The following is a 19,319-nucleotide window of genomic DNA, read 5'->3' as shown; positions in this document are numbered from 1 at the left end:
AGGAATGCCTGCAGTTAGCGGATATGGTATCCTCTGAGCGCCACAAGCTGTATCTGGTAAGTTCTAGAGCATTTTCACTTTTAAATTTTAGTGATTTGATAACCTCTGTAATAATATTTAGGTTTGTGAGATGTGTTTATATTCTTTAGATGTTCTTAGATTTTCTTAAAGTAGGGATCCAGTTTTAATGTTTTTTGCTTTTTTATCTGAAATATGTATACATTTCTAAGCAGTTTGAAGTATATAGACTGGTCCAGAGAAGTAGCTTTGAAGTCCTGGGCTATCCTAATATACTGGCCTCTGGCTACATACACCTTAAAGAGGAATTTCTTCTTGCATTAAGCTAATCAGGTTGATTAGGTGACTATAACTTCACACTCTTTTTTGTTCTCATTCTTAACATTTTTCTCTTTTTTAAAAATCAGGTGTTTTCTAAGGAAGAACTAAGGAAATTGCTACAGAAGTTAAGAGAATCCTCTCTAATGCTCCTAGACCAGGGACTTGATCCATTAGGATATGAAATTCAGTCATAATTCGTCTGCTGTTTGTAATCTCAATAATTTCCATGATAAATGGAAGTTTTTCTGTAAAATATATATATTTGTAATTACTGGGTTTTTTCTTTTGCCTTATGGGGAAAATGTGTATGAAATTTAGGCATTTAATTTTGTACTTTTAAGAATATTATGGTGACACTTTGAAAACTTAATGTATTATATAATTCCCTGTGTTTATTAATAAAACTATATAAAAACGAAAATTTTCTGTTCATATGAATTCCAGGAACGTCCCTCTATTATGTAATAAGAAATTAAATTTCCTATTATCCTTTTTCCCTGTGATCATAAGTACTCTGAAATCTTAAAGAGGATGGAAAGTAGATACATGTTTAAGCCAGGTATATAAGTCCTCATCATAAAATTTGGTGTTTTTTAAGTATTACAGTTAATTAGATGAACATAGCAAGAATGTTTTCTAAAATAACATTATGCTATTTTCTTTATTTTGATGACGTTTCTAGTTTATTTATTAACTCTCATTCAGCAAACCTGCTCTAAAATAAGTTGGAGCATGTAAAAACTTAGAATAGTATCTGGCACACAGCAAGCAGTGAATAAATTGGGGAATACACAGTGAGTAAGAGCTCATCTAAGCCCTTCCAGTAGGGGAAATACAATAAATATATTTTTAAATGCCATTTTAAAATACAAGTAATCCAAGCAGGGAGAAACTATTTCCAGCTAAGAGGTTTCTGAGGAAGTAGCATTTGATTTCCTAATCTGTATAAGCAAGGCCTACAAATGGTAAATGCATGTTTATGAATCAGCATTTATGTTGAATTGACTAGAGCTTAGGACTTATAAATGGGAGGTGACCAAAAGAGAGAATGTGACTCTAAGAGAAAACATGATGTAAATGGATTATAAACCTGAATATAAACGCTAAAACCATAAAACCTTTAAGAAAAATAGAGAATATCTTTGGGACCCAAGGGTAGGTAAAGATTTCCTATACAAGAGACAGAAAGCAATTACCATAAAGGAAAAAATTGATTACTCAGACCATCAAAATATAAAACTCTGCTCTTCAAAGACATTAAGAAAATAAGTAAGCCACAGACTGGGAGAAAATATTTGCAGAAGGATAACTGACCAAAAAATCTCGTGTCCAGCATATATAAAGAACTCTTATGCTTTTTTCCTTGAGCTTGCAGTCTTTGCTGCGATGCGTTTCTTGGGTGCCGCGTTCCTGTTCCTGGCACTCAGCGCCTCCACCCTGGCCGAGCCGGTGCATTTCAAGGACTGCGGTTCTGGGGTCGGAGTTATAAGGGAAGTGAATGTGAATCCATGCTCCACCCAACCCTGCCAACTGCACAAAGGACAGTCTTACAGTGTCAATGTCACGTTCACCAGTAGCACTGAGTCTCAAAGTAGCAAAGCCGTGGTACATGGCATTGTGATGGGCGTCGCAATTCCCTTTCCTATTCCTGAGCCTGACGGTTGTAAGAGTGGAATCAGCTGCCCCATTGAAAAAGACAAGACCTATAGCTACTTGAATAAACTACCCATGAAGAGTGAATACCCCTCTATAAAACTGGTGGTGGAGTGGGAACTTATGGATGACAACGACCAACGTCTCTTCTGCTGGCAAATCCCAGTACAGATTGAAAGCTAGAGCTATTTGATGCCAATATGTCCGTCTTGGGATGAGAGAGCATGGGTGGAGGGAGAGGAGGAGAGATCAAGTCTAAACTAAATCAGTGCCATAAGATGAAAGGAATTTCTAGACTGCCGTTCTAGCCTCTCAACCTCCAACATCATCTAAGACCCTATTTCCTGAGAGCTCAGAACTGTCGCCCCTGTATTATCCTTTGTAAAAGGGTTGAAGGAAGGAAGAGAAAGTGAGACTGTAGGGATTGATTTGTCTTCAGGGGGAGTTTTTTGTTTGTTGGTTTGGTTTGGTTTGCTTTTTGCTTTTGGAATAAGGAGGGTCTAACCAGACATGATCCAAATGAGGCTGCTTGGGGGATATTGGATAACTTGCCCTAGGGTTACTAGCCCTTGCAGCAAAGCACGGGTTCCAAACCACATCCATCTAGGTGGGATATTACATCTGCAAGTTCTTCATCTCCACATGCCTCGTTGAGTTCAGTGCATCTGGTCAATGAGCTTCCTCACATCCAGCTCCAATGCTTCACTGGCCATTACTTGCTCTACAGTGGTGTCCAGCGTGGTAGGGGAGAGGAGGTATTCTACAACAGAAATTCTCTGCAGTTAGCTCATGTCTCCTTTACTGTCTTAGGTGGTTTTCATTAAATGCATCACTTGATTAGCAAAAAAAAAAAAACAACTCTTACAACTCAATAATAAAAAGGCCAAAAAAAGAGCAGACAAAATAGTACAACAGATGATTCTTGAAGACATACCTAACCATGTGCCTGTGAAAAGTGCTCAAGTCAATGGTGAATGCAAATTAAAACCATGAGATACCACTATACATCCATCAGAATGGCTAAAATCAAAGACTAACAACCAAATGTTTGGGAGGATGTGGAGCAACTGGGACTGGGACATATTGCTGGGGAATGTAAAATGGTACGATCTTTGGGGAAAGTTTTGACTATTCTTGTGGATAACTGTATTTTATTGGCCTTCTCAAATATTCTATTATAAACAACCATCTACCCTTTAACCCAGAAGTTTCACTCAAATGCATAATGTTTAGAATAAGTAAAGTGATGTAACAACAGATGAAATAAATTGAAAATATGGTAGAATACCATATACAACTCTGAACAAGTATATTAGAACATCTAAGTAAAATGGACACTTTTCTAGGACGATGAAAAACCAAACATTGATTCAAAAAAAAAATCTGAATAGTTTACTAACCATGATGAGTATATGAGGGTTCATCATACTGTCTACTCTTCTGTATGTTTGGATTTTTAAAATAAAATGTCTAAAAATATGGTTTCAAGAAGTAATGCTTTCCCCTGTCTGGCGAGGGCTAAATTTGCTCAGCACCAACAATACCTAGCAAGTCGACTCAACCGACACAGAAAATACTAAACAAGAACGGGGTCCCAGACTGGCGCAGCCAGGTTTAGGTAACCCAGGAGGTAGTGGACCAAGGACGCAGCTCTCCGCACCCAGAGCTCAACGCGCCTGCGCAGGTAGAGGCCGCTTCCTGCACTGTTCAAGGGCGGAAGCGCGGGCTCCCCGAGTCACGTGGCCGAGGGCGGAAGGGGGCGGAGCGCGCGGGACGTGCTGCCGCGTAGTCGCCGGCTGAATGGGCGGTGGCAGAGCGTGTGTGATCCGCTGAGGCTGCAGCTTGCCTGGGACCCAGAGGTTGCATGCCTCTTCCCGGCCGGACCGTAAAGCCGGGGGCTGCGAGGACGCGGCGGCGGCGGCGGAGGAGGCAAAGGGCAGCTGGAGATAGGCCGGGCGCCCCTTGCCGAGGGTGAAGGGCCCCGGCTCCGCGGGGGTCATGGCAGCTCTGGCCGACAGAGTACGAGGCAGAGGGCGCATCGCCGCCGGGCTCCTGCTCAACCTACTGGTGTCCATCTGCATCGTGTTCCTCAACAAATGGATCTATGTCCACTACGGCTTCCCCAACATGAGCCTGACCCTGGTGCACTTCGTGGTAACTTGGCTGGGCTTGTACATCTGCCAGAAACTGGACATGTTTGCCCCCAAAAGTCTGTCGCCTTCCAAGCTCCTCCTCCTGGCCCTCAGCTTCTGTGGCTTCGTGGTCTTCACCAACTTATCTCTGCAGAACAACACCATAGGCACCTATCAGCTGGCCAAGGCCATGACCACGCCGGTGATCATAGTCATCCAGACCTTCTGCTATAAGAAAACCTTCTCCACCAAAATACAGCTCACGCTGGTGAGTAGCTTCAGCTGGGCGAGGCGCACCTCTTAACAACCCACCTCCTGGACCGTCTTTCTCCCCGGGAAATTTGAATGGTTAACTTTGCGCCACGCTCTTTCCCGTGATCTGGAAATCCACTCGAGTCCTTTGTGAGCAAGTGAACTTCAGGCTTATTTGGGGAAGGTGAAAAAAAGCCATCTTGGCGCTCTGTTGGGCTTTTAGCCCAGTAGAGTGTGCTTGTGTGAGTTTTAATAACTGCTGTTTGATGGAAATCCTTAAATGCTATGATCGGTAAGAAAAGAAAGCTGTGTTGGGTGATGCAAATCTGTTTGGGATTAAGTGCAAAAGCTCAAACTGAAAAACGTTTATGATAAACGTAAAATGTTAAGTCTCAGGATATGTTTGCGGCGACATACTGCAGAGGCTTCAGCGTCTTTAAATAAGATAGACTAAAATAATTTTAGCACTTTATAACTTACAGCATTTAAAATCTTAATGCTTTTGTTACATGTTTATGTTTATATATTGTTTAGACGCTGGTTTTGGAGTCCATTTACTACTATGTGCACGCATGTGGTATTTTCTTGCAAAGTGCAATGCATCGACTCATTTTACCCAGAATTTTAAATAGAATTAAATGTGAGCGTATAGAATTATCATATTTCATTTTGAAGAAATAGGATTACCAGTCCGTTTTTTTTCAAATGGAAAAAATATTTATAGAGGTTCATTGTTTCCTAATGATGTTTTTATGATTAACCTTTCAAGACACTGTGAAAGGAATACTAATTTTATGTCTCATAAATTTAATCTGAACAACGTTTACCTCTTTTTCTTTACAGATCCCTATAACTGTAGGTGTAATCCTAAATTCTTATTACGATGTGAAGTTTAATTTCCTTGGAACGGTGTTTGCTGCTCTTGGTGTTTTAGTTACATCCCTTTATCAAGTGGTTGGTAATTTTTTTTTTCTTTATGTGCCCTTTTTAGCAGATTTCATAAATTTTGAAGCTGTGCCCCAAGGTTTAGACAATACAGTATAGAGACAATAGACTGTTGGGAAGAAAGCATAATGCATAAATTGTCTGACTCAAGGTGAAGAGAAGAAAGGAGACAGAGAAACTTGGGTGTATGATGCTCACCAAGTACCTCCCTACCTGTTTGTAAGTGTATATTACCCATGCTTAACAGTCTGAGTTTGGGGTGATGGTATATTATTTTCTGGGAAATCTTTACAAAATGAATAGTAAGACTTTTTACTTGAGGATTGAGTCCATTGGTTGTATTTACCATTTACTCTTTAATTATGACATTACTGTGAAGGAGTTAGTACAGGTGCAAAAATTTGAACAGAAAAGGAAAATTTGAGATTTATAAATCTTTGCCTCAGAAGATATGCTGCTGTTACAGCTTGTATATTCTAATCATTTTTCTCCGTCAATATTTTATAGCAATGGGTATTTCACTTCTTGCACTAGCGCGGTGACTTGCCTGTAACAGCCATTTATTTGACATTTGTTCATGGATTCACTTACTTCATTACCATAAAATCTCAACAAGTATTTTTGTTTGTTTCTTATATATTGGAGAAAAGAATAGTGAATGGCTAAGGGTACAGTGAAACAGTGTTTTCTCTGTACTGAAAACCTTGGACTGGAAATTGTGGTTTCCAGTGCCTGCGTATGGGGAATCAGAGCCAAAATGTGTGACCAATTTTACTTTTTTCACAAACATCCACTGGTTATAAACTAAGGCATTCTTGTTATGAATGTTAGGAGTTTAATAATACAGCCTTAGCATCTTAAATTTTCTAGTACTGGTCATTTCAGAAACATTGTTATGTGAAAATTCTGGGGTTGAATACATTTCTTAGTGGCAGAGAAGCAGTTTAAATGAAAGAGAGCAGTGACATGAGAGGGTGGGGCACCCACTCAATCTTGTCACTTGGCCTCAAGATATTCTGCCTTTTACTGCAGAGAGAAATCAGAGGAAGCTCAGGTTTCTGCTTTAAGAAAATTGCATTTGGGCATACTTCAGTGAGTTTAAATTTAAATTTTTTAATTATATACAGTAAGTGAACATTCCTATTTCTCTTTTTTGTTAAATGGACTTTACTTTTGACCCAGTATGGATTAATTATTTATTAGATATAGCAAGAAATTTTATTTGTTGAGCGTTAGAATTTCTTGTATTCCTTACACATCACTTCAATTCATAGTACTCACTGCCCATGCCAATATGACCGTTTTTGTTCACACAAGTTTCAACATTGCTATAGGGTGGAATCAAAGGATTCTGTATCTCTCAGGTAGATATTTGAAATGAGATTGACCAAGGAATGATTGTAGACTAAGTCATGGGCAGAGTTTTTGATGATCAGTAAATGGTAAAAGTACTGGTACAGAATAGGTGTATTCCCTCCCAAAATTCATTTTAAGGAAAGTTGTATTTTCCCATTGTAACCTGGTATAATTTCTAAGTTATTTCTTCTTATACTGCTAGGGCATTAAAAGGAATTAAGAGATGAGGGACCAACTATTAGTTTTAGTGGTAGGAAGATGGTTGACTCCTTCATTCATTCAAAAGACTTTCTTCTGCTTTATGCTCAACCTTGATACAAAGATAAAGGGCAGCTATAATCCAGCATTGCAGAAACACATGGAGACAGCTAATAACAAGTAGTATAGCTCAGAGTATGAGGAAAGTTCTGAGGAGCACCAGGGAAGAAGGGGTAGTTCTGCACGAGGGCGGTAGTGAGGTAAGATTTTATGGGAAGGTTAACAATTGAAATTGAAGAATGCACAGGAATTCGCTTAGCAAAGAAATAGAGCAGAGGTCTTTCTTTGCAGTGATGTGTGAAAGTACAGAGCATTTTTGGAGAACTTGATTTGTTTGGTGGGACTGGACTGTAGTTGCGTGGTGGAAAGACAAGGCTGAGGGGTGGGTGAGACCAGATGGCAGAGTTTTGAGTGTTATGCTAAGGAAGTGTGCCCTTTATCCTGCAGGTACCAGGAGAGGAGTTCAGATGGGCAGTGACTTGATCACTCCCTGTGTTTTAGAAACTTCACTCTGGTGGCAGTGAAGGGTGAATAAGAGGCACGACAGGGTGACAGGCAGAGCAGTCAGGAAGTGCTCCATGGTTTAAGGGGAAGACAGGAAGGGCCTGAACAAGGACAGTGGTACTGGATGTGGAAAGGAAAGAACAGACTTCAGAGACCTTTTGGAGAAAGAATGAGTAGGACCTGACTGAATGTGAGAATGAGGAAAATAAGGAGTCTGAGCCTTGGAGGAGATTATATCATTAACTATCGGACCAACACAGGAGGAGCTAATTTGGAGAAGGAATTAATCCGCTTAATCTTAAACAAGCTCCTTCAGGTGATATAACTGAAGATGGCCAGTAAGCTGTTTGTTGAAGGTGGGACTTAAAGAATGCTCAAGGAAGGAGGTCAGAGCTGTAGATGTCAGTGGATAGTAAAAGATCAGTCAGGGAGATAAAAGAGGAAAGCCAGACATCTCCCTTACAGATAGTAGGTGAAGGAACAGGTGAGTGAGGAAGCAGCACAAACCAGAAGTCAGGTTCTTCCAAGAGAAAAATCTGCAGGTTCTGCAGACGGCTGCGGCCGGAAGGGGGCCGAGGGCAGCCCTTCGATGTGGCCACTAGAGGTGAAGGTGCCCTTTTGGGGAGCAGTTTCACGAGACGGTTGGTGGGCAGAAGCCAGGCTGCACGGCAGTGAGGGCAGGTGGTGGCCTGAGAGTCACCACCATTCCAGGCTGTCTGTCCTGTGTCAGAGACACACAGCTGCCCAGAGAGGCTGCTGGAGCAACACAGGGCTGTGCACATACCCTCTGCATTCATTTTTGCTTACTGCGGTGTCCCAAGCAAAAGAATCAATTCTTTGTCCTTCATGTTCACAGCAGACTCTTATTAAGGCTGACAGGAGTATGCTTCATATTTCTTGCTCTTCTATTTTTGTCTTGGTGAATTTCTATAGACTTAGAGTTTATGTAACAGGATACCCGGACCTACAGGAAAGAGGATTATGTAGGAGCAGTTATTCAAAAGCCTGGCTGTTCCTGCCAGATCTTATTCAGACAGTCCTATCAAGCTTTCTTTAAAGCCTCCTTTTCAGTTATATTTGCGAAGCATTTTGAGAACTGATGGGATTTGAGGCTTTGGGGTGTTGGTTCTACCGAAGGATAGTCTTTTAAAGTTTGTGATTATCTAGTTTATTGAGGAGTATTGGTGTGGGATTACCCACTGAAACGTCAGCCATAAAGAGGAAAATTTCTTCTACCATCGATTGGGTTTTCTGAAGTGAATGAAAAGACCTCACATACCTTTCTAGCCACACATATTGGCAGCCACCTGGGATAACTGAGGTTTCTGTCAATCTGTAATTAGAGTCCGCCCTGCCCCCTAGTCTTCGTTTCGGGGGCTATTTTTAGAAAGAAATGAAGTCTGACACTGCATCTGTATTCCTGCTTATCCTGCTTATAAGTATTACCCTGCTTAGAAATTTCCGTTCCTGCCTAGTTTTCCCAAGATCGCTGATGCCTGTGGGCCCCGGTATGCATTGACTTCCCCCATTTACTCAGATCAGGAGGGAAGAGAGGATTTTTTTCTCCTTTATAATTGAGAAGAAAATAGATTATCAGACATTGAATTTATAAAGCTCTTTTCATCCAGGGAGCTTAATATAATATACATATATATTATTGATCTTTGAAATCTTATAGACTCATTAGGCATTTCCTCTCCCCCCCGCCCCCGCCCTGCCTCACATTCCCACATTTGTGGCTAGAGTTGCATCTTTTGTTTGTTGAGTGATGCTATTTTTTTCTGCCTAACTCGTTCTCTCTCCTAATTTTCAGTGGGTAGGAGCCAAACAGCATGAATTGCAAGTAAACTCGATGCAGCTGCTGTACTACCAGGCCCCGATGTCATCTGCCATGTTGCTGGTCGCCGTGCCCTTCTTTGAGCCGGTGTTCGCAGAAGGAGGAATATTTGGTCCCTGGTCAGTCTCTGCTTTGGTAAGTTATAATTGTTTTGGTGTCTAAGAAACAAGATAATAATAATTTCTCCATTATTAATGCAATTTTTAGTTTTCAGAGCACTAGCTCAGATCCATTCTCACATTTAGTCTTTATAATCACCCTTTAAGGGAGGCAAGGTAAGGATTATTCATTAGATGAAGAAACAGAAAGATTGGCACAGAAAGATTGAGGGACTTTCTTAGGGTTAAATTGCCAGTCAGTGGCCAAACCAAACCAGGACTAGAATTCAGGTCTTCTGATGTCTGGTTACTGTGCTGAGCCCACCAGGCTATTGCCCACCGATACTTTGGGCATTTTTTTTTTTTTTAAATAATGAAAATATAACTTTGTTGATTTTCTTGTAATAGTATAAGTAGTACATGCTCATTGTATGCATTTTTGAACATACATAAAATTATAAAGTGAAGGTCTCCCCAAATCCTGCCACACTAAGATAAACACCTTTACCGTTTTGGTAATGATCATTTCATGGATCTCTTTCATATACAGAGACACACGCATGTGTGTGGATGTTTAATTTCATATGTATGTAACCGTATTATATATGCTGGGTTTTTGGGAGGTTTTTTTGTGGCTGCGCCGCATGGCATGTGGGATGTTAGTTCCCCTACCAGGGATCGAACCTGTGCCCCCTGCAGGGGAAGCGTGGAGTCCTAACCACTGGACTGCCAGGGAATTCCCTATATATGCAGCTTTTATCATGGATTCCTTTTCCTCAGCCCTCCTACCCATACACACATCAACATCCCATTACCTCACCCCTGCCCCTTGAAATAAGTCATGTTAACATTCTAGTGTTTGTTCTTCCGTGTTTTTCTCCGTGCTGTGCATACCCACATGTAAACACATACAACATACACAGGCACACATGCACATATGTACACATAAATTGCACATTGGTTTTTTTACAGAAGTGGGATCATATTACACATGATTTTTTGTATCTTGCTTTTCTCACTTAACAATGTCCCATGAAAATCCCTTCAAATCATTCTTTCAGTACGTGTATGATAGTTCCAGTTCCTAACCACTATGAACAGTATTACAGTAAACATCCTTGTACATGTGTCCTCATGAACTGGTACTTTTTATTCTATGGGATAGAGTCCTAGAGTGGAATTGCCAGATCAAAGGGACCTGTACTTTGGGGACATTTTTTTAATAAAGTTAGAAAGTATAATCCCCCTATTTAGGAAAGGAACTTATGCTTCCCATACTTTTAACACAGTCAGTGGGAACGTCTTTTTTGCTGGTGATGTTGATTTATCAAACTTGCATAGCCCTTACTCTGCTCCAGGCACTATTCTAAACTCTTTGCAAATATTAACTTATTTGATCCTCATAACAACTTCATTAGGTGTTTACGGATGAGGAAACTGAGAGACAAAGCGTTAAGTAACTGACTCAAGGTCCACAGCAGAGCCAGATTTTGAATCCATGCATTCCAGATCCAAAGTCCACATTCTTAACCACCCTGCGAGGCTGCCTGTGAGCAGGTTGATAGTTGTTTCGAATTCATATACTTTAGCATTTGCGCTTTTTTCCCAAGGCAGAAATCACTGGACCATCTCTCAGGTAATATCTCCTCTTACTTTTACAAAAGTTACCCATCTTGGTCATCTTGCCTATCAACCACTGCAGCTTGAGCACCATAGACTAGGAGGGGAGAGGCTTTATGTGACTGGCCCTCTGACAGATTTGAAAACAGGACTTCAGCAGAAAGGCCATAAAAAAGGTCAAAGAAACAAGAGCACAGCAGTCTGAGGCCATTGAGTAAGGGAAAGTCACCTGCATTCCTTCTTGTCCCTAGAGGGCATCATTGCCTCAAAGTAGAGCATGTAATTGTGTTTTTAATGATGTGCCAGGTCATCAAGAAATAGGCATGTGACATTCTGTGAACTCAATAACATTAACAAGGACACATTTCTAGAAACAGTTTTTAAAATCTTTAAGGAGCAAGTTTCTCTTAGTTGAAAATTTAATGGAACTCACTGTTGTAAAACAAATAAGGTGTTACTATTTCTACCTAAATAGGCTGCAAATCCAATTGGCCTGGTCTTCTTCTGACTGCACTGATTTAAAAACTGAGAAAACCCACATGGGACAGAAAGAATCTTCAAATATGACATTTTCTTTGGAATTTAAACTTCTTACTAATTCAAATTGTAACTGATATTTTCTCTAGATTCTCTTATTTCAGAAATAGAAAATGGTTTTATAACTTTTAAAATGAAATTGTGGGATACGTTTGGACAGAATGTTGTATGTGTATACAGTAGTACAGCCGCTTTGGTCCCCCCATCTCAGCCAAGTCAGTTAACTCGCCATCCCATGCACACACCTGGGCTTTCACGCCTCCATGCTTTGACCCATACTGTTTCCTGCCCCTGTTATTTCTTTCTCTAATCAAAACATGCATTTGAAATCCAAAGACTGTTCTTGCCGCAGCCCAGAAGGACATCTCCTGTCTAGAGTCCTACAGAACCTATCGTCTGTTTGCCTATTAACGAGGTAGAGCTCAGGACTGATTTTCTTTTCTTGTCTGAGCTGTTCATCTTGTATTGCACTCTGTCTTTCATGTGGTTAAGAGGTAGCATGGCAGAGCAGGTTAGGAACAGGAACTCCAGTACCTTGGCCCTTCTTACTGGTTGTGTGTCTTAGGCAAGTTGCTTTACCTCTCTGTGCTCTGTTTTCTTGTCTGTAAAAAGGGAAGATATTTTACTCCCTCATGGCTGTTTGCAATGATTAAATGAGTTAATATATGTAAAATATTTAGAACAATTCTTGGTGCATAATAAGTACTATATAAGTATAAGCTATGATTATCAAGATTTTTATCATGTGCTCAAGTGGTTTCTAAGATCTTTGAGGGCAGGAACCCACTGTGTTCCTTACAAGGCCTGGCCTAGTTTTATAGATACCTGATGAAAGCCTACTGATTGAATTTAAACAAGAATAAATATGAACAATTCAATGGAAAAAAGATCTGGAAGGATATATACCAACGTATTAATAGTGGTGAGTGGTTGGGATTTAAAGAATTCCTTATGAGTTCTCTTCACAAGGAAAAAAACTTTTTTTCTATTTATTTTTCTATTATTTAATTTTGTATGCACATGAGATGATGGATGTTCTCTAAACTTGCTGTGGTAATCATTTCATAGTGTGTGTAAATTAAATCATGATGCTGTACACCTTAAACTTACACAGTGCTGTATGTCAGTTATATCTCAATAAAACTAGAAGGAAAAAAAGAATTCTTGATATTCTTCTTGCTCATCTTTATTGTCTGGTTTTTCTGTAATGAATATATATTACTTTTATAATAAGAAATTATTACAAAATAATTTTTCTTTGGATAGATAAGAAAAATGAATCTGGAGATTTACGTTCAGAGGCAGGATATTGTTGGAGAATTTTCCACTGCATTTTGTAGACAAAATTACATTTGTGAATACTACTCTTTCTGCTCTTTAACCCTCAGTTCTTGCTATCTCCCAACTTGATTCTCTCTTTTTAAAAATCTTGTTTTTAATGATTGATAGAAGTGCCTGATGAAGTGTATTTTCACTTGATGATTGCAATGATTGCAGCTGCTTTGCATTAATGATTCTTTTGGTTTATTTGTAGCTGATGGTCCTGCTCTCTGGAGTAATAGCTTTCATGGTGAACTTATCGATTTATTGGATCATTGGGAACACTTCACCAATCACGTATCCTTTTCCTAACAACTTACAAATGCATAGTCTTTTATATTCTCCAAAACTCTGTCACATTGATTTCCTTATTTGAGTCTCACACTTTCTATTGCATGGCCTAAATTGAGTAGAGTGAGTTATTTTTAGTCTCTTACTAGAGTCTGTGGAAATTTAAAGAACTGTGAACTGGGGAAATGGGTTAGCTTTCTGTATGATAAATGCTTTTGAATTTTCTTAAGGAATAGGTGACCTTTTCCCTTATCAGAATTAACATAGAGCACCATTCCTTGTGCATAGTGGGGTTAAATAAATATTTGTTGAGTGAATAATGGGGTGGATACTTATGTTTTCCATCACTTTTCAGTTCTCGATAGTTCGATAATAATAAGGTAAAGGTGTGGTTAATCCAAATAACAGAAAATAATTTCAGACCAGTTGCTCTGACTTTTGAGCTTGTTTTTGTACTTGTCTGGCTATGGGTGTGCCTGCTTTTCTCAATATTACTTCAAATCAAGAAGTGGAGTCATGACTTGAATGTCTGAATCAAACTCAACTGCCCATTTTTAACATTTTGCTTTTAATGAGTGAACACCGAGATGTCAACAAAGTAAAAAAGCAGCATATTTGCCAACTATCAGTAAATAACAGTGATAATAATAATAATTTTTTTAAAAAAACAATACCTGGGGACTTCCCTGGTGGCACATTGGTTATGACTGTGCTCCCGATGCAGGGGGCTCGGGTTCGATCCTTGGTCCAGGAACTAGGTCCCACATGCCACAACTAAGAGTTTGCATGCCACAACTAAGGAGCCCACATGCCGCAACTAAGGAGTCGGTGCAACCAAATAAATAAATAATTTTTTTTTAAATTTATTTATTTATTTAGTTATTTTTGGCTGCGTTGGGTCTTTGTTGCTGTGCGCGGGCTTTTTTCCAGTTGCGGCGAGCAGGGGCTACTCTTCCTTGCAGTGCGCAGACTTCTCATTGTGGTGGCTTCTCTTGTTGCGGAGCACGGGCTCTAGGCGCGTGGGCTTCATTAGTTGTGGCACGTGGTCTCAGTAGTTGTGGCTCACGGACTCTAGAGCGCAGGCTCAGTAGTTGTGGCGCACGGGCTTAGTTGCTCTGTGGCATGTGGGATATTTCCGGACCAGGGCTCGAACCCATGTCCCCTGCATTGGCAGGTGGATTCTTAACCACTGCGCCACCAGGGAAGCCCAATAAATATTTTTTAAAAATTAAAAAATAAACAACACTTAATAAATGTTTATTTTGTGTCAGGCACTGTTCCAAACATCTTGTGTGTATTAAGCATTTAGTTTTTACAGCAGCTCGAAGAGATAAATTCTATTATTTTATTCTACAGAAGAGGAAATAGAGGGACAGAGAGGTTGAATAACTCGCTTTTCCTTTTTTTTTTTTTAATTAATTAATTTATTTATTTTTGGCTGCGCTGGGTCTTCATTGCTGCGCGCGGGCTTTCTTTAGTTGTGCTGAGCGCGGGCAACTCTTCCTTGCAGTGCGCAGACTTCTCATTGTGGTGGCTTCTCTTGTTGCGGAGCACGGGCTCTAGGCGCGTGGGCTTCATTAGTTGTGGCACGTGGTCTCAGTAGTTGTGGCTCACGGACTCTAGAGCGCAGGCTCAGTAGTTGTGGCGCACGGGCTTAGTTGCTCTGTGGCATGTGGGATATTTCCGGACCAGGGCTCGAACCCATGTCCCCTGCATTGGCAGGTGGATTCTTAACCACTGCGCCACCAGGGAAGCCCAATAAATATTTTTTAAAAATTAAAAAATAAACAACACTTAATAAATGTTTATTTTGTGTCAGGCACTGTTCCAAACATCTTGTGTGTATTAAGCATTTAGTTTTTACAGCAGCTCGAAGAGATAAATTCTATTATTTTATTCTACAGAAGAGGAAATAGAGGGACAGAGAGGTTGAATAACTCACTTGGAGTTACCCAGCTGAGAAGTGTGGTGTCCAGATTTGAGCCCAGGTAGTCTAGCCCCAGGATTTATGCACCATGCTGCCAGATCAAGGCATCCAAGTATGTGCCCTGATTAAGAGCATCCATTCATTCAGTCAACAAATATTTATTGAATGTCCCCTATAAACTGTTCTTTGACTTAATAAATATTCACATACTGAATATCTGCTGTCTGTCAGGCACTGGAAATATAGTAGTGAACCGAAGAAGCAAAAATCTTTGCTCTCACAGGCTTAAATTCTGGGGAGGAAGACAGGCTATAAACAAGAAAAATAAGAAATGGGCATATACAGGGCTAGATTGTGTTAAGTGATAAGGAGAAAAAGGTTAAGCAGGAAAGGGGATGTGAAATGTTGGGGACAGGGTTGCAGTTTTACGGAGGGTAGTCGGGAAGGCCTCAGCAAGACGGGTACTTTTGAGTAAAGACCTGAAGGAAGTGAGGTTGCTCTGTGCAGAGCAGGATGGGTAGCGTTCCAGGCAGAGGGGACAGCAGGTGAGAGGCTGGAAGGAACAAGAAACCTGTGTGGCTGGAGCGGGAAGAACAAAGGGTGGGTTCTTTGTCCCTGAAGAGTAACAGGGGGCCTGACTGAGCAGAACTTTCACACGAGGACTCCTACACCAAGTGAGAAGGGACGGCGTTGGAGTTTTGAACAGAGAAATGCCATGATTTTCTGTCTGTTCTAATAGGATCCTTCTGGGCTACTGTGTTGAGAACAGACCAGGGGGGCTTTTCAACTTCAGTGCTATTGGCCTTTTTGGTCCAGTGGACAGGCCTGTCCTCTCCATTGGAGTATGTTTAGCAGCTTCTCTGGCCTCTACCCACTAGACGCCAGTAGCATCCCTTTCCCCAATTATGAAAACCAAAACTGTGTCCAGACCTTGCCCAGGTGACAAAATCACCCCTGGTTGGGAACCACTGTACTGAAAGCGGCAAGAGAAGAAGAGAAACCATCAGGAAGCCATGGTGGTTTGGTACCAGGGCAGTCGCAGTGGATATAGTGAGAAGTGATTGGGTTCTGGATATATGTTCAAGTAGAGCCAGCAGGTTTTATTGGCAGACTGGATGTGGAGAATGAGAGAGGAAAGAAGGTTGCCACCTGGTTTGGGCCTGAGCACCTGGCAGGGTGGAGTTGCCATGGACTGAAACAGGACAGCCCCCAGCGGGGGTGGGGAGGAAGACCAAGTGCTCAGTTTTGGGTAAAACGAGTCTGAGTTCAAGGTCGAGGTCTCGGCTGGAGGTATTCCGGAGAGAGTCAGTAGTGTGTAGATATGGTTTGAAGCAGTGAGCCTGGCTGAGATTACCAAGCAAGTGGAAGAAAAAGAGGCGCCCAAAGACCGAGTCCTGGGTCACCTCGGTGTTTAGAGTTTGGAGAGATGACAGGAGCCAGGCAGAAGGGGCAGAGAAGGAGCGATCAAGGTGGAAGGAAGGAGGACAGGGTGTAGAAGCCAAGTGAGGAGGAAGGGGAGTCAGCTGTGTCCAAGGCCGCTGACAGGTCAAGCTCGAGGAAGGCTGGAAAGGGATGGAGGAGGGGGTGTGGTGAGGTGGAGGGCACTGACGGTTTTGACGAGAACTTCAGCGTGTCCAGGTGGAAGCTGACCGGAGCAGAGTGGAGAATTAGAGAGAGGAATTGGAGATGTCGGGTATAGATTGCACCTGTTTTGTTTTGTGTTATTTTTCTAATTTACCAAAGGATTCACTGAAGCATTTCTTTAAATTTGCCTTTCCTCTCGTGTACATATTGTTAACAGATCATGCGCACTTCAAAGCGAGGCTGAGGAGTAAGGAAATGCTGAAGTGCGGGAGCCGGTTCACTTGAAGATATTAGCTCGTAATTGAAGCCTGCTTTATTACGGTTATAATTAACGTCCTCGGGAAGGTCCTCCATCCCGCAGGAAAATGACCCTTCTTGGGTCGGGCCAGCACAGGTACCCTGGTGACTCAGCCCGTGCTCTCCTGCCCGGAAGCAACTTCCAAGCTGCTTAGTTGGGCTCAGAACAGAGGAGGGAGCCTGGGCTTTGAGGTCGGACAGGGCCAGGTGTGCCAGCCCGGCCCCACCGCTGCCTGTGGGCCTGTGTGACTTGTGGGAGATCTCGGGTCTCACTCTCATCACTTATGAAACGGGGGTTGTGGTGCCTACAGAGTTGGGTGAGTGCTTGAGAGAATGTGTCCGGCACCTGGCAGGTGTTTATTATGCGTAAGTACTGCCGTTGATAGCTGACCCATAGGGTGCTTACTGGGTGCTCGAAGCCTCGCGTATATTAGCTTAGTTAATCCTCACAATGATGCTGAGGCACAGAGTGGTAGCTCTTTCTAGTACTGTTTTTAGGAAGAGTAGATGGGTACATATCAGACATCTGAAAAATAATAAAGTACTAATCCATATATAAAAAACTATTTAAAATACAGGAAGAGAATAATTTATAAAGGAACCATTTGTGTGTCTTTAGTTTGTCTTTTAAATGAACAGTGATTTAGAAACACCCTAATCCAGCAGCAAGTTACTGGCAGTCTGCTCGTCTCAAACATGGACTTTGGAGTTAAATAGACCCATCTATGTTTGGCCTCTGGCTCTGCCGCTTAGTAACTCTGTGATCTAAGTTACTTAAAATCCTCAAGCCTCTACAGTTGTAGATGGGAGGAGTGATACCACAGTGAAGGGAAATGTGATGCTTAAATAAAATGGTGTTATATATGCACCTGGCGTAGTGCCTGGCATGTATTGGTGCTCAGTGGTGTTCCATCCCCTGTCCCCGATTCCCTCTTAAACTTAAGCACGCCGGCTGTGTTGACCTTGTGTCAGCCATCTGGCGCCTTTCACGTCTCACCGTATTTGCCAAGGGAAGTTTAGAAATGGCGCCATGAAACAGCATCACAAATTGCTCTACAAAAGACTTTCTCTGTACCTTGTTCTGAATCCCTTCCCCACCCTTGTACTGCAGCCCCTTTTATCTTCTTTGGAGAGGTCAACAGGGAGAGTTGAGGCAGTCTCCTGTCACTGATTAATTGCTAAAACCTACCTGAAGAAGCTAGGATCAAGCCAGCACTTCACTGAAGTTCCTGTTCTTTAGACGGGGTGGGAGGCGGGGTGATGGGGGCGGGGGTGGGGCCGCTGTTTAGTCTGCTTTTCGTGCACTTCTCTCCAGGCACAGGAAGCTTTTGCTTCATGGTGTGTGTGTGTGTTTGTGTGAATATAACATCTGGCTTGTTCTTTTTTATCCTTATCCAAAAACCTCAGCTATAACATGTTTGGACACTTCAAGTTCTGCATTACTTTATTTGGAGGATATGTTTTATTTAAGGATCCATTGTCCATTAATCAGGGTCTTGGCATGTTATGTACACTATTTGGCATTCTTGCCTATACCCATATTAAACTCAGTGAACAGGAAGGAAGTAAGAGTAAATTGATGCAACGTCCTTAATTAGGTTTTCATAGAGAAAAGAAAGTCGCCTGAAGAAGATAAAAAAAAAGTATTAAGTGTGCAAGTTACTTTCAAAGATGAAACAAAAATTATATTGCAAAATACATTAAATGGTGGTTTGAAAGAAGTCAATAAGCAAAGGAAATTTTATTCATAAATATGACTTTCTTGGCACTTACCTGGTGGTCCAGTGGTTGGGACTCCACGCTTTCACTGCCAAGGGTGCAGGTTCGATCCCTGGTCAGGGAACTAAGATCACACAAGCCGTGTGGCACAGCCAAAAATTTAAAAAAATTTTAAGTAAAAATAAAATAAAATAAATATGACTTTCTCTTTTAGAGTACCTTCTTTAAAAAACGTAATTCTCGGGCTTCCCTGGTGGCACAGTGGTTGGGAATCTGCCTGCCAATGCGGGGGACGTGGGTTTGAGCCCTGGTCTGGGAGGATCCCACGTGCCGTGGAGCAACTAGGCCCATGAGCCACGACTACTGAGCCTGCGCGTCTGAGGCCTGTGCTCCACAACGGGAGAGGCCGTGACAGTGAGACGCCCGCGCACCGCGATGAAGAGTGGCCTCCGCTCGCTGCAACTGGAGAAAGCCCTCGCACAAACGAAGACCCAACACAGCCAAAAATAAATAAATAAATTTATTTAAAAAAAAAAACAAAAACGTAATTCTCTAAAACATGGCTCATGCTTCTTTTCAAAGATAATTCTATGAAGTACACAGAATGTTTAAGTACATGAAATTAAAGTTCTGTAATGGTGACAAAGGAA

General features: G+C 41.6%; 2 protein-coding genes and 1 pseudogene across 2 annotated transcripts in view; all 3 read left to right on the top strand.

Moving 5' to 3' along the window:
• NUP107 (nucleoporin 107) overlaps positions 1-533 on the top strand; it is a 45,707-nt gene extending 45,174 nt beyond the window's left edge. Inside the window, exons 28-29 of the mRNA XM_007463563.1 lie at positions 1-56; positions 426-533. The exon at positions 1-56 is cut by the window's left edge and continues 121 nt beyond it. Of these exons, the coding sequence (XP_007463625.1) occupies positions 1-56; positions 426-533 (164 nt within the window). The remainder of the gene's footprint in view (positions 57-425) is intronic.
• Positions 534-1,725: 1,192 nt separating this feature from the next.
• Positions 1,726-2,175, top strand: LOC103082871 (epididymal secretory protein E1 pseudogene; annotated as a pseudogene).
• A 1,579-nt stretch (positions 2,176-3,754) lies between these two features.
• Positions 3,755-18,614, top strand: SLC35E3 (solute carrier family 35 member E3). Its single transcript, XM_007463562.1, has 5 exons — positions 3,755-4,392; positions 5,220-5,330; positions 9,253-9,411; positions 13,066-13,148; positions 18,358-18,614. The coding sequence occupies exons 1-5, from the start codon at positions 3,991-3,993 to the stop codon at positions 18,542-18,544; spliced, it is 942 nt and encodes a 313-aa protein (XP_007463624.1). The 5' UTR covers positions 3,755-3,990; the 3' UTR covers positions 18,545-18,614.
• The last annotated feature ends 705 nt before the right edge of the window (positions 18,615-19,319 follow it).

Source organism: Lipotes vexillifer, unplaced genomic scaffold (genome assembly GCF_000442215.2).
Source record: "Lipotes vexillifer unplaced genomic scaffold, Lipotes_vexillifer_v1.1 scaffold602, whole genome shotgun sequence".
NCBI lineage: Eukaryota > Metazoa > Chordata > Mammalia > Artiodactyla > Lipotidae > Lipotes > Lipotes vexillifer.
This window is presented reverse-complemented; position numbering and strand designations above follow the sequence as displayed.

Bases quoted from the DNA above. Each gene is read 5' to 3' on its own strand.
- SLC35E3 (XM_007463562.1), top strand. From the start codon at position 3,991: ATGGCAGCTCTGGCCGACAGAGTACGAGGCAGAGGGCGCATCGCCGCC. The intron at 9,412-13,065 runs GTAAGTTATAAT...GTTTATTTGTAG, and splicing joins CCTGGTCAGTCTCTGCTTTG to CTGATGGTCCTGCTCTCTGG. The intron at 13,149-18,357 runs GTATCCTTTTCC...CAAAAACCTCAG, and splicing joins GGGAACACTTCACCAATCAC to CTATAACATGTTTGGACACT.